Source organism: Blennius ocellaris, assembly GCF_963422515.1.
Source record: "Blennius ocellaris genome assembly, chromosome: 4".
In the NCBI taxonomy this organism is placed as follows: Eukaryota; Metazoa; Chordata; class Actinopteri; order Blenniiformes; family Blenniidae; genus Blennius; species Blennius ocellaris.
Window position 1 is genome coordinate 536,515 of NC_137653.1, and position 15,000 is coordinate 551,514.

The 15,000-nt window shown below is 46.6% G+C and overlaps 1 protein-coding gene across 1 annotated transcript in view; it reads right to left on the minus strand.

Annotated features, from left to right (window-relative positions):
* ptprt (protein tyrosine phosphatase receptor type T) overlaps positions 1–15,000 on the minus strand; it is a gene marked incomplete at both ends in the record, with an annotated part of 294,857 nt that overhangs the window by 221,871 nt on the left and 57,986 nt on the right. The window contains 5 exon segments of the mRNA XM_080495323.1: positions 1,244–1,418; positions 3,094–3,209; positions 4,328–4,409; positions 7,862–7,972; positions 8,140–8,300. Coding sequence (XP_080351449.1) covers positions 1,244–1,418; positions 3,094–3,209; positions 4,328–4,409; positions 7,862–7,972; positions 8,140–8,300 — 645 coding nt within the window.

The following is a 15,000-nucleotide window of genomic DNA, read 5'->3' on the forward strand; positions in this document are numbered from 1 at the left end:
CTGTCAGACAACTGATCACTGATCTGGAACCACACAACAATATTGTACATGCTATCGCCCCTCCCCCTCAGGGGGCGGAGCTTCCTGTCGTTCGCGTGGCTCCTGAAGCAGATCTGCCGTCAGATTGTTTTGCCGAACAAAAGCCGAGCGAAACAAGAGCGAAGAACCGGAGGGAGAACGACCGAAAACAACGAAGAGACGGACGTTTTGTGTCGTCAACATGATGGAAAATTGCTTTATGAAGTTGAAAGAAATAATTCTAAGCACTAAAAAAAGACAAACGAGAACCTGAGCTGGGAATCTCGTCTCTCTGGCGGCCGCCATGTTGATCAGCGGGAACGCTAGGAGTCGTTTCCCGAAGTGATTCGTTCTCAGGAGATCCGAGGTTACAAACTTTAACCTTTCTGTTGTCGCTCTACGTCGTTGCCGTGGAAACGAGGCCTCGGCGACACGAGTCAAAATCAGGTTTGTTCTGGATTGCATGTTTCCTTTAAAAAAACATTAAATGAAATGGTTGAATTGTCGAGATGGAGACGTTATTGTGCTTCTTCATTCCATTAAAAAAAAAAAAAAAAAAAACCTCCAACGGGACGAGGTTGTTCCTGGACCAGTGAGCGACGCTCCGTGGCGGCTGTTGTACTGAAAGATTAAAACTCTTCATTACTCGCTGTAATGAATTTCTTTCATTTCTTGAAAAGCTTTAATGCATTTCTTTTATTAATGTGTTTTTCTTTTTTTCATTCTTTGTAAAGCTTTCCTGTATTTCTTTCATGTGTTTGTGCAGCACTGCGGTTTGAAAGCCGCTCTATGAAGACATTTACCCTGGACGGTTTCAAAAGACACTTAATCCTCATAAGTGTTGGGGGAAAAAAATGAAAAGACAAAAGCAAAATTGGACAAAAGTACAGCAGATAAAATATGTCGCCACGCTTTCAGGGAAATGAGTTGAACAAACGTGCGAGTGTTTGATTCCTAGTAGGAAGGGAAGACGAAAAGACGGACAGGAACTGAGTGAAAGAGGCCTCATTGTGAGTTCTAGTCACTATTCTGAAGTCTGTTCAGTATTCCTTCCTCAGCATTCACACAGCGTTAATGAGCAGCAGCCAAACACACACACACTCACACACACACACACACACACACACACACACACACACACACACACACCCCAGCCAGGCGTCCCACTTTCCTCCCCCGACACTTGGTCTTCGCTTCTCGACCGCGGCGGAACAAGCCGGCGTACCTTTGACGATGAGGTCGGCGTAGTTGGACACCCCGGAGCCGCCGTCCGAGCGGATGACGCAGCGGTAGCGGCTGGTGCTGCGCTGCGACGTGTCGCCCACGCTGACGGTGGCGGAGAAGCGGCGGTGGTTCACCACCCGGGTCACCATCAGGGCCGTGTCCTTACCGTTCCACTGCTGCAGGGACCAGAACAAAGAGCCGTCAGGGGGGGGTCGTCGTCCCCGAGACGCGTCCTGAGAGACATGTTCAAGGTGTCGGTCTTCAATAGGTCTTGGTCGCTATAGCGTCTTGTCTTGGTCCCTTAAAGTCTTTGTCTTGGTCCCTTAAAGTCTTTGTCTTGGTCCCTTAAAGTCTTTGTCTTGGTCCCTTAAAGTCTTTATCTTGGTCCCTTAAAGTCTTTGTCTTGGTCCCTTAAAGTCTTTGTCTTGGTCCCTTAAAGTCTTTATCTTGGTCCCTTAAAGTCTTTATCTTGGTCCCTTAAAGTCTTGGTCTTGGTCCCTTAAAGTCTTGGTCTTGGTCTCTTAAAGTCTTGTTCTTGGTCCCTTAAAGTCTTGGTCTTGGTTCCTTAAAGACTTGGTCTTGGTCCCTTAAAGTCTTGGTCTTGTCTTGGTTCCTTAAAGTCTTGGTTTCTTAAAGTCTTGGTCTTGGTCCCTTAAGGTCTAGGTCTTGTTCTGGTCTTGGGATACAGCCAAGACCTTATCACCAGAAGTTCTCCGGCCCCTCCAGAAGACTTCAATAGGAACTTTAACACTCTTAGTTGAAGTCTGAACTTTCCCCCCAAACCTCCTGGAACCGTCTTCTAGTTTCTAAACATGAAACGTTCAAGAGTCTGGACGTCCCTCAGACGGTTTCGTCTTCTGAAGCAGAAGATTCTGTTTGTTTGTCACCGACAATCTGAAAGTAGACAATCTTTATCAAGAGTCTCTCTCTCTCTCTCTCTCTCTCTCTCTCTCTGGAAGAAGGGAATAAAGCGTTTCCCCAGCAGACTCCAGTCACCAGAGTCGCTCCTCCATTTGATCATTACTGCTCAGGACGAGGCAGGATACCGACGCTCATGAACCTCAACCAGATGAGAGGACACACACACACACACACACACACACACACACACACACACACACACACACACACACACACACACACACACACACACACACACACACACACACACACACACACACACACACACACACACACACACACACACACACACACACACACACACACACAAGCAGAGATGGAGTCACCGGTGCGAAGCTGAACAAGAACTTTTAATCAATCCTGGAATGGCGCTGGGAGCGCCGGTATAAATATGTATTTATTTATTTGTTTGTTTATTTGTGGATCACACATTATGATTGCACCTCCAACATGCCTCCTTGCTTGTATATTTAAAGAAATATACTCTAATCTTCTATTGTAGCTTCAAAAATGTTTCAATTAATGACTTTTCATAATAAAACTGCGTCTCAACTTAGTGACGATAATAATGGAATGTTTTTAACATAACATCTGCGAGAGAGTCTTGCTGTTGCCCCTGATTAAAAGTTTTCCAGTGTGCAAAAAAAAAAAAAAAAAAATAGAAAAATGCTTTTTTGTTGTGTTAAATGTAGAAACTTTAAGTATTACACTTTGCAGTTAAAATTATTATTTTGAGATGCAGTATAGATTTACACGAAGCAGAACCAATAAGTTTTCATTCTACGGTCGTCTTATAATTCAACATCAGTACCTTCAAATATACTATTTCTGATGACACGACAGCCTCATCGTCTCTAAATCCTTTCCTAAATGTTTGCGTTGAAGGAAGAAGCAGTTATTTTACGACAGTAGCAGAGTGAAGTCACCAACCTGCAGCCACAGCTTGTCGTGCTGCGACCACTTCCCGCCGGCGGTGCACTGGAACGTGGCGTTCTGACCCACGTTCACCTCCACGTTCTGCAGGCGCAGGAAATGCGGCGCTTTGCCTGCAACAGAGGAGAGGAAAAACGTTTCCTTCACGTTCGTCTGCGACGCTTCGGTCCAACCAGGTCGTCCGGAGACGAAACATCTCAATGAGACTATGGAGGGAAAAAAAACTACTTCTGGGCCCTTTTACGTGACGACGTTTTAAAAAAAAACGACGTGGAGGAATTCTGAAAAGGGTGTAGTGAGCATGTTGGGCCACTGGGGGGGCGCCTAGCATGCCCGTTAGCATGCTAGCAAACGTTGTCCGATTGAGCTTAAATTTGGTAGGTGGCCTAATGGGGGCGCTGCGGTCACGAATCACTAGCTAATTAGCTGGTTTTGATGCCGTTTTTTCAAAATAAAAGTCATTGTAAAAAAAAATGTCAACTTAAAAAATGACCAGTAACCGGTCCAGAGGATCGTGGCCACCCTGACGGGCTTGACTGAGGTCCCGGCCAACGCTGCTTGCAGCTTTAAGGAAAAGGTGAAGAGCTGGACTCGATTTCAAACGGGAATGAAGATAAACGACGCACGCGACGAAACAACGTGGGCCGACGGAGACGCTGCGGCCATACGGTATGGTCAAGGTCGTCTCTGGAAGGGTTAGGGGGTTATTTCTGGGTTTATCCTGCGGTGGACCTGCGGGAACCGACCCCAACACACATTTGTAAACAAAAACAAAAACCCACAAAACCCCCTAAGAGCTCGTTAGTCCAGAACAACAAGGTCTCGGTTTGTGGAATGAATCAAAACGACGGGATTGTAAAAGAAACGTCCAGAGTTTCCTGAAGCAAAGTGTTTCTGTCAAGAGCTGAGTGATGAAGACCCTGAGTCTGGTCTGGACCTTCTTCCTCTGCCTCTGCAATCTGTCTGCAGCAGCGTGTGTGTGTGTGTGTGTGTGTGTGTGTGTGTGTGTGTGTGTGTGTGTGTGTGTGTGTGTGTGTGTGTGTGTGTGTGTGTGTGTGTGTGTGTGTGTGTGTGAGAGAGAGAGAAAGATGGCTATAAAACAGATGATGCTCAGCAGGGCCACAGTCGCAGAGGGTCAAGCGTTGCAACACACACACACACACACACACACACACACACACACACACACACACACACACACACACACACACACACACACACACACACTTACGGCAAGGGTGAGCAAGAACTCGTATGTCATCGATGGCGATGAAGCCCGGATGGCCCTGGACAGAAACCGCCTCGAATATCACCTGGGAGGAGAGGAGGAGAGGAAAGAAGGAAGGAAGGATGACAGAAAGAAAGGGGGGAGGGGCGGAGGAAGGGATGACAGAGAGAGAGAGAGAGAGAGAGAGAGAGTCTTCATTTCCACAGTGAATCTCACAACACAAAGTTTCTTGTCAAACTGCAGCATCTTGACGTCCCGTGAAGCTCAGATGGGAACCCCAGGGGAATTTTCCATTTAACGTCAGCAACTATTCCTCTTCTCACTTCATCCCTTCTGTCCCATCCTTATGCCAACCACATATGCCGCTCGTTCTCCTCCTCCTCCTCCTCCTCTCTTGTGCTTCCTTCCATCCTCCTCTCCACACCTCCTCCTACCTTCCTTCCACTGCTTCCATCCCTCTAATTGCTGTTTTGTGTCGTCGCTGATTTTTCACATCTTGTTTTTCTTTTGCTATCACACTGAGGGTGACAGCAGCCGGGGGGGGGGGGGGGGGGGGGGGGGTCCTGACCCACACATAAAGACATACTATTGTACAAAACCACACACACACACACACACACACACACACAGCGCGGTGCTGTACTTGTCAGGATCCTCCACACTACACGCCGTGACTCAGCCTGAATACTAAAGACGTGTGGGAAGACTTCACTCGCCCTCTTCAGCCGGAAAGTAAATCCCTCCCTCTCTGGCATGAATGTCAAGTTTCCACGAGTCAAAGACGCCGCTCAGGCTTTCATTTCATATGTTCATGGCGACTCGACTCCTCTTATTCGGCGCGTTTTGACCACTTTGTAGTGAGATGTTCATCTCATGCACATTAACTGGACGGGTGGGGGAGGGGCAGGGTTGGACTTGTTTATGTGGTCGGTTGGTTGGTTGGTTTACTGGTCGGTTGGTTATTTGGTTGGTTATTTGGTTGGTTGGTTGGTTATTTGGTTGGTCGGTCGGTCGGTCGGTCAGTTATTTGGTTGGTTGGTTGGTTATTTGGTTAGTTATTTGGTTGGTTGGTTAAATATTTGGTTGGTTGGTTGGTTGGTTATTTGGTTGGTCGGTCGGTCTGTCAGTTATTTGGTTGGTTGGTTATTTGGTTGGTTGGTTGGTTATTTGGTTAGTTATTTGGTTGGTTGGTTGGTTATTTGGTTAGTTATTTGGTTGGTTGGTTGGTTATTTGGTTGGTCGGTTGGTTATTTGGTTGGTTGGTTGGTTATTTGGTTAGTTATTTGGTTGGTTATTTGGTTAGTTATTTGGTTGGTTGGTTGGTTATTTGGCTAGTTATTTGGTTGGTTGGTTGGTTATTTGGTTAGTTATTTGGTTGGTTATTTGGTTAGTTATTTGGTTGGTTGGTTGGTTATTTGGCTAGTTATTTGGTTGGTTGGTTGGTTATTTGGTTGGTCGGTTGGTTATTTGGTTGGTTGGTTAGTTATTTGGTTGGTTGGTTGGTTGGTTATTTGGTCGGTCGGTTGGTTATTTGGTTAGTTGGTTGGTTATTTGGTTGGTTGGTTAGTTATTTGGTTGGTTGGTTAGTTATTTGGTTGGTTGGTTAGTTATTTGGTTGGTCGGTTGGTTATTTGGTCGGTCGGTTGGTTATTTGGTTGGTTGGTTGGTTGGTTATTTGGTTGGTTGGTTAGTTATTTGGTTGGTTGGTTAGTTATTTGGTTGGTTGGTTAGTTATTTGGTTGGTTGGTTGGTTATTTGGTTGGTCGGTTGGTTATTTGGTTGGTCGGTTGGTTATTTGGTTGGTTGGTTAGTTATTTGGTTGGTTGGTTGGTTATTTGGTCGGTCGGTTGGTTATTTGGTTGGTTGGTTGGTTATTTGGTTGGTTGGTTGGTTATTTGGTTGGTTGGTTAGTTATTTGGTTGGTTGGTTAGTTATTTGGTTGGTTGGTTGGTTATTTGGTCGGTCGGTTGGTTATTTGATTCAAACAGTAGACCAATCAGTCGAATTTCAAAAAGAAATGACCTTTGCCAATGAAAGTTGGGCGAAGAAGTTTGTTTCATCTGAGTGTTTGTTTATTTATTTGTTTATTTTACCAACTCTATTCACCCGAATTGCATGAAGTCTTCAGGGAGGATTTGTCATCATCACCAATTACCAATCATTTAGATTTGGGGACGTTAACGAGCAAAGGTTTCTGAATAAATCCACGAAATACTACGACTAAAGTCCCATACAAAGCGGATGCAGGAGATCGAAGGAGATCAGCGTCTGTTGCCATGGAGACGCTCCCCGCTCAGCGGTTCACAGTGACGTCGCTCCCTGACGGATGTGGCGCTCTACCGAGTGTGGCTCTAGTTTTATAAATGTCATTTACTTCTTTCAGAATCTATCTTAATTAATATTTCGACGCGCGACTTGAGCAGTTGTTTCACTTAATAAATCTGTTTTATGAAAACTCATCCATCTAATACCATGATCTCGTGTCTCGACTGGCTCTGATGCTGATTCGTGCAAAAAGTGAGTCGCTGTAGTTTTCAAATCAGCTCAGCATTGCAAAACTGCCGTCGTCGCGTTTTGCCTCTCGGCCTCCTTGTTATTTTCACATTATCCTTTCAATCTGCTCGTCTTTGTCTTGATTAAATTGAAGCAACATAATGAAGACGGTGACGATAATCATCTTTAAACTTTGTGTGATAGCTTGAGGTGCTTTCTGCACTATTCTTTTCCCTCATAATTACAATTCTTTGCAGAAAGATATTCCACCGGTTCAAAGGAGACTTTGCTCTAATCCCCGAATGCCTCGCAGCAGAGAGAAAGTGTCACTTCTCCGTGGGAGGCGCCGCCTCATTAGGGAGGGAAACACTCACCGTGGTTACCAGCGTGTCTGCTAGCAGTGGAAATCACTCAAAACTCGCTTTTCCAGATACGTCGTTAATAGAAACCCATATGTTCACTTGTCAAAGTCATAAAATAGGATGATTAGCAGAAACACACATTGGAAAATCAGAACAGTATCTCAGGTCCTGAAAGGGTCAAGTGATGAAGCTGAAATGAGGTTTAGAGTTATGCTTCGCCATTTTCCAAAGTTTTTGGGGTTTTTTTTTGTGTGAAAATAGACGTTTTCATCACGTATATTCTGCACCACAACAAGGAAAAACATTTAGCGGTTATGATCCCACCCTTTAACCCAGTCGAGGTGAAACTGGGCTGCATGTGAACTAAACGTTTCCACGAACCGGCCGGGAATCTGAAGAAACGCTGACATTTCTCTGTTTGAGGCTTTTAACAGAAACGCAGCTACGAGTCTCCAGAAACGATGATTCCTGAAAACTCTGCGTCTCCGTTTGCTTCAAAAACGGGGAGAGGCGGATGTTTACGCCACAATTCAAGACGCTGTGTTTTTTTGTTTTCCAGGATTCTGATTGGCTGTCACGGCTTCATGCTTCCCGCTGCACTGCCCCCTACAGGTCTGGCTGCTCATAGCAGCTCCGAACCAGGTGGACATGAAGGCGTGCGTCAAGCGTGAATCTGCTGTACCTGATAGGAGTTGGGCCAGAAGGTGGAGATGGCGAGTTCGGCTTTCACCCATCCTTCGGTGACGGTGTCCGAGGCGTTCCACACCGGGTTGCCCTGAGCGCCGCCGTTCACCTGCAGACAGGAAGTGGCGGAGTTTAGTGACGAGGCGGCGGTCGGACGGAGGAAAAGAACGAAGGAGGGCCGGCAGAGTTCAGAAAGCGGAGGTCGTCACGGCGACTCGCCCGGCGGCCTCCAGCTCTCTCTCTCTCTCTCTCTCTCTCTGTCTCCTCGCCACATACCTTGATGTAGACGTTGAGCGTCCCCGGGCTGGCGCCGTCCCGGCTGGACAGGGAGTACAGGAAGTCGATGCAGTGGGTGTCGTTCTCCTTCAGGGTGGGCATGTACAGGTGAGCCTTCTGACCCGACGCCCGGCCCGACGCGTTCACCACCATGAAGGAACCTACGGGACCACAAACACCAAAGCTTTACTCGTCGTTTGAAGTCCACGTGACCGCCGTCCTCATTTCTACGCCACGTCGAGACCCGTCGACCAAAAACCCGACCTGCGAGAGGCTCCGACCTCCAAAACCCTCGGGCACCGAGATATCGGCTGCCTGGCTGCTACCGAGCTACGCTGGAAGCCATGATGTCAGCGTGTAAAAACACCCATAATGCAACAGCTGCTTATAGGGGAAGTTTCTTTTGGACGTTTCCCTTTTGGGCCTTTTTAAAAGAAGGAGAAAAATCAAGAGTTTAACCGCTTCTCCAGCAAACATCCACCGTTTAGCAGGTTCATCGTAAACCTGCTAAACTGTGGATTTATATTTCTGTCATATTGACGTGAATCTTCCTCCTCCGTCATGAGCAGCACATGAATCTCTTTAAGCCTCGGAGGCTGAAGGTTTCATGGTCGAAAAGACGGGTTCCAGGTGACTTCAGCAGAAACAGTGACTCAGCAGACATTCAGCCACCGAAGCGACCCGTACGAACGCATCCCGTCTGAAACATTGGCTCCAGTTTCACACGTAAAAGTTTCACCTTCACTTTTCACTGCGGCAGATCTGCTGTCAGTGGACTTTGTTCGCTAAACTGTTGCCTTTAAAGCCGTTAAAGTGGTTTGCAGCGCCGGCGTCGATGCAGCATTTCGCCAGACGCTTGATGTGGTTAAAAGCAAAATCTCATCAAGCGCTGGACTGTATATCAGTATCCTAATGCGGCCGAACCCCGGGAGGTGGCGAACCAAGACATAAAACACATTTTCTCTGTCGACTCGCAGCTTAAGTGTGTTTTAGTCTCTGCTTTATGGCACAAGATGGAGCTTTTATGGGCTTTCATCTGGCCGCCCGCCATCAGCTGCACCGGGAGTCGGGACGCGATTTGGCAAGAGAGCGGAAAGAGAAAGGACAGAATCACACAGGTGTGACGCTCCGGTTTGACAACTAATACAGATAAAACTGTGTGTCGGACAGCCGCTTGACGAAATCCTGCTGCCACGTTTTTAATTGTGTTGCCGTACGCCGACGACGCTGTTTTGTTCATTTAGGTTCCATTTGCATCTCGTCTTTGACAATCACTTTACACGGATCGTTGTAGAAGTGAACAATTAGTGCAAAAAGATAAAAAAAGAAGAAAAAAAGCTTGTTTGAAACGGTGGAACTGTTTAACTTTTCACTCTTTAATTAGAACTCCACCGGAATCTTCCAAAAAACACAAAGTGACACAGCGCCGTCTTCACACACACACACACACACACACACACACACACACACACACACACACACACACACACACACACACACACACACACACACACACACACACACACACACACACACACACACACACACACACACACACACACACACACACACACACCACTCTGCCCAGTCCTTCACATTCCTGCAGCTTAGAAGATTCTCTGTTTATCGTTGCTTTTTGATGTTTTGTTTCTTGTTTGTTTTTCCGTCTTCACTTGACTCGAGTCAGTTTGACATTTAGACGACGTGTGTGATGTTTGTTACCCGGCGACTTCCCTCGCTTTGTCAGCTGCCTCTACGGAGGAAGGTAGAGGTGTTACAAAGTGTGTATCGACATGAAAAAAACACGTGTGCACACACACACACATATGGTACGAGTCCATGTGAAACACACACACACACACACACACACACACACACACACACACACACACACACACACACACACACACACACACACACACACACACACACACACACACACACACACACACACACACACACACACACACACACACACACACACACACACACACACAGACGTGCGTACACCACTTACTAGCAATACACCTTTTCTGTCTTCTTACCAAAAACATGATATCCTCATTAAACACACACACACACACACAAAGTGATCGCAGCCTCATAAAAACCTATTTTCACCCACCGCAGCCCCGTCGAGGTGAATAAACACGCTTCTGTTCAGTCACACGTCGTCTCACAGAACCGATGCGCAGCTACAAACGCACACGGCCAACATTTCACACATTGTTCCCCAGCTGTGAGGTCAGAGAGGAGCAATCTGTTAACGTGAGAAAATCCGATGAATCGCTCTACCGTGTCAACACGTTTGCTCACGTACACACACACACGGACACACACACACACACGCACACACACACGCTCGCAGACGCACATCAAAATAAGTGGGTCAGCGCAGCGCAGCAAACTCTCAGTGCCACACGAGACCAGCTGTTTTCATAAATACTGCCGAGAGTTGGAGCGCTCCCTTTCATTCTTCCAGAGCTGTTGACATCAAAGGGCAAACCCGAGTCTCAGCTGTGCCTTTCAGTTGCTGAAGTGCCTTTGAGCAAAGCATTTAACCCCCGTTGATGTGCACTGTACGCCGGCTACGGCGGCGGGGTGTCACACCGACAGACGTGCTACTCCGCGAGCAGCACGTTCAAACACCGTTTTCGTTACGTTGAGAGAAGAACGACGGAAAAACAAAACATCAAAGGAACACGACGTAAAGAGGAACGTTTATTCTGATTTGCTCAACACGTTTTTCTGTTCCTGTGCTTAAGATTGTCAAAAAAAACAGCTTCAGGACGAGTCCACGCACACACAGAAACACAAGTACACCTGTGAGTGTACAAATATACACAATGCAAACACACACATACGTGTGTGTGTGTGTGTGCGTGTGTGTGTGTGTAGGAAAAAAAGCTGGTTAACACCAGGGTTTTCTTGGATCGATACTCACACAGAGATCATACAACTCAGTACTAATAATACCAGTTCTCACACGCACACACACACACACACACACACACACACACACACACACACACCATTTGAAGCATTGACCGACAGCAGGATGATTGAGTGAAGGATGGGCTGGATGAACACATGACTGGAGGCCTTCGTGGTCTTGGTGGATCGATGAACAGACTCGCTGATGGTTAAATGGACGTCTTGAAAAACAAACCCAGGAGAGGTTTTATCCGTCTGGTTCTCCTGCGTCTGAGACGAACGTCCTTCTCTTTGTGAGGAGATTCAATAGCAGGAGAAACCGAAGGTCCTCTCATTGTCCCCGATTGATTAGTCAATATAACGGAACAACGAGCGAACACCGAGACGCTCGATGCGCCACTTCAAAGACATTAAAGCTCCACCGCGGTACTGAAATGCACACTTCGTGGAACACACGTAAAGAGTGACTCACATCCTGATTAGACGGTAAATTATAAACAAATAAAGATAGATGTTTTGTTCACAGACTGCAAAGTGCAGCAAGTAAACACCCCGCCAGCCGCCCGGCGTGGAGCGGCTGCATCTCGATCAGAAGGTTGCAGGTTCAATTCCCCGCCTTCTCTGTATCTGCATGTCGATGTGCCCTTGAGCAAGACGCTGAGCCCACTGCCTGACTCCGGGGATTCAGAGGGACAATGAAAACATGGACGTTCACCTAAAGGCTGACCGACCAGAGCCCCCCCCCCCGTGGCGAGGAGGAGAACTGCAGGTCAAGAGTGCTCAACTGTGATTGGCCCAGAGAGGACAGGAAGTGGGTCAAGGGTCACAGGAAGTGCCGTGCAGAAGGAAATATAATCAGGATAAGAGGAGTTCAGAGGAACATGTCAGACGAACCCCAAGTCTTTGTCTTTTAATCTTTGAGTGAACTTTGACCTCCTCAGCTCTGTTCGTCTTCGTCCGCCACACAAATTCCCCACAATTCACCAAGATTAGGTGCAACTTTGTTTATATTGCAGTAAACAAACAAAAGGTTCCATGTTGACAAGAGTCACTGTCGATCCGGTTACACAGACGTCTACAAAACCTTTTTTCTTTTTACTTTAATGATGTTGATTTTTCTTGCTTGGCACCGTTTACTTTGATCTTTCCCGTCGTATGGCGACTCCGTCTCTCCCGGTCCTCCTCTGCTTCTTAACCTTGCACTAATAAGCTAAGTGGTAAATCATTAGCCCAACTCTCATTATTTGGTAAACAGGCTCAGACATGAACACCTCATTCATCCGCCGGAGAACATGATCCGACGTTACCCTGCTTTTATCCCTCATCCCTCCCACTTTCAATCTCTGCGTGCCTCACTTTTTGAAATCCATTTATAATCAGACCTCCTTTCTCTCCACTCTCCAGCCCTCCTTTACTCCCTCTCTCCCTCTCTCTCTCTCTCTCTCTCTCTCTCACCGGCGGCCTGTAAACACAGGCGTGCCACCATTAGGGTGAAATTTACTTTCAATGGGAGTGAAAAAGAAAAAAAAAAAAAGCTTTTAAAGCATGAAAATCGAATTCATTTGCTCCTATTACAGTAAGTGGAGCAGGTGCCTCCGTCTATTTCTGCATTTGTTTGGCGTCTGGGGAATTTTGTCACTCTTCACAATGCTCGCGAATAATAAAGGCTCCCATAATGCTTTTACATTAGTTTATATTGTGGGCGGCTGGCTGTGGCCGTTCGTCTCCGATGTTGACAGTTTGCCGATACCTGGTGGGAAAATAAAACAAGAAGAAACGACAAGACGACAGGGAAAGGTTGCCAGCTCTCAGCACACGGTGGAGCCGAGAGGGAAGATCAAAGACTAAGTGGCAGGAGTGTTTTATCCTTCGCTTTTTTGGGAAAACAAAGCAAGGAAACTGACGGGTTTTTGTCTCGTTGACGTGATAATTCAAGGGGTTTCAACTGGTTTTCCTCGTCCTTTAAAGTGAACTTTGAAAGTTAAAAAAAATGCACTATTGATACAACAACATTTACTGTGAAGAGCTCGTTTCCTGTTTCTCAGTCCCGTCCGATCGCCTCCGCCGTCATGGATGAAAGGAAAACTGACGTCACAATAGAGGCTTTAATAGCCTCGTCCTCCGTTTGTCAGCGTGGCGATGCTAGCAAGAGACAAACGTCATCGAAGCCAATAAACGTGCTTGTTTTAACCACAATTAATAAAATAAGACGTGATTTTTATTATACAAGTGGAAGTGACCCAAGGAAATATAGTCAGGATATCCGGAGGCGGCCATTGTTGTTGTCGTTCCTCCACTCAGTGAATTGGCGGAACGACTTTACAGGTTTTGAAAAAGTTGCGTTTTCAGCGGCTCCGAGCAACGTTGTCATGTAAACGGACAACTTCGCTTTTGCATCGTGTGAAACGGGGCTTAAGCAGATTACACGCCGTCTTTTTAGTTACTGCTGCTGACAACGGCACTTTTTATTTATTTTTTTTACACATTTCTTAAGAGCAGCAACGAAACACCGACACCCGAGATGAGAAGTGAGCGATGCTGCCATCAAATTGCCTGTTGCTTTCAAAAAAACCTATAATGCAACAGCGCCAAGAGATTTATGGGGACATTTCATTGTATTTTGCACCATTAAAATTGTCTTTATGTTGAGATATTTTAGCCGTAATGGATAATATAGACATTTACATCCTGCATCCTCTGTGTAATAACTTTAATTATAATTTCAAGGGTAGTTTGGTGCCATTTCACTGGTCCGGCTGAAGCTGAGCTTCAATGTGCTAAAAACCACAAATGAGAGTGGAGTGAGGCTCTTTTGCTTCCCAACAGCCGTTAACAACAACATCTTTCCACGCGGGAAACACTTTTCCAGTGTGAGCTGAAGAAACGGTGCTGACGGAGGAGAAAGTGGCGACATTGGTGAAGGTGAAGGAGCGCCGACCTGATCCAGACCACATCTCACTGGACTGTTTGGCCTCGTTCGTCAGGCGGATCAACCAAACATGAGCTCATTACTTATTCTGCAAACGACTTCAGTCTGCTGTTTATTGTACCACAAAACCTTTTCCACACAAACTCAGTGAAATGTTGCTCCCCATGAATTGACGTGTCAAATATGCAAGGAGAGTCGAGTCTTCTTCTCTTCTGTGTACCTTTTGAGTGCCTGCCCCCCCCCCCCCCCCCCACCTCCACCTTCCTTCCCCCCACCCCCCCCCCCCCCCCCCGCCCTCTCCCAGCGTGACTCCTCAAATGAGGCTTGAGAAGGCAAATAACCAAGATGGGAAATGTGTGGAAATGCAGAAGTCATTAAAAAGCCAATTACCTCCAGGTTCAGTGCAACAAGCAGGAGATCAGGGAATAGTGGAGCGATCGTAAAGCCGGTGATATACGGAAACCAAATAGCTGTGTGTGTGTGTGTGTGTGTGTGTGTGTGTGTGTGTGTGTGTGTGTCTTTGCAGGTTTCTTTACTGTTAATTCTTGCTTCAAGTTTGGACTTTGTGCAGGTCATTAGCGTATGCTCAGTGTCCGCTCATTGTGTATTTCTGCTTGTGCGTCAGTGTGTGTGTGTGTGTGTGTGTGTGTGTGTGTGTGTGTGTGTGTGTGTGTGTGTGTGTGTGTGTGTGTGTGTGTGTGTGTGTGTGTGTGTGTGTGTGAATCAATGTCCCAATGAGGAACGGCTGTTTAATTCACTGTGCCATAAATCTGTGTTGCAGGGAACAATATTAAACTTTATCACCATTTTTCACGTTCGCTTAACACTGCCTGAGACTCGTCTATCAGCCAGACACACACACACACACACACACACACACACACACACAGTTGTGTATTGAAACACAGGCCCTATAACTGGGAACTTGGAACATATTGACCACAAGTGAAGAAGAACATGCATTTGAGGGATGAGCACCGAATTCTTCACTGTCGTCA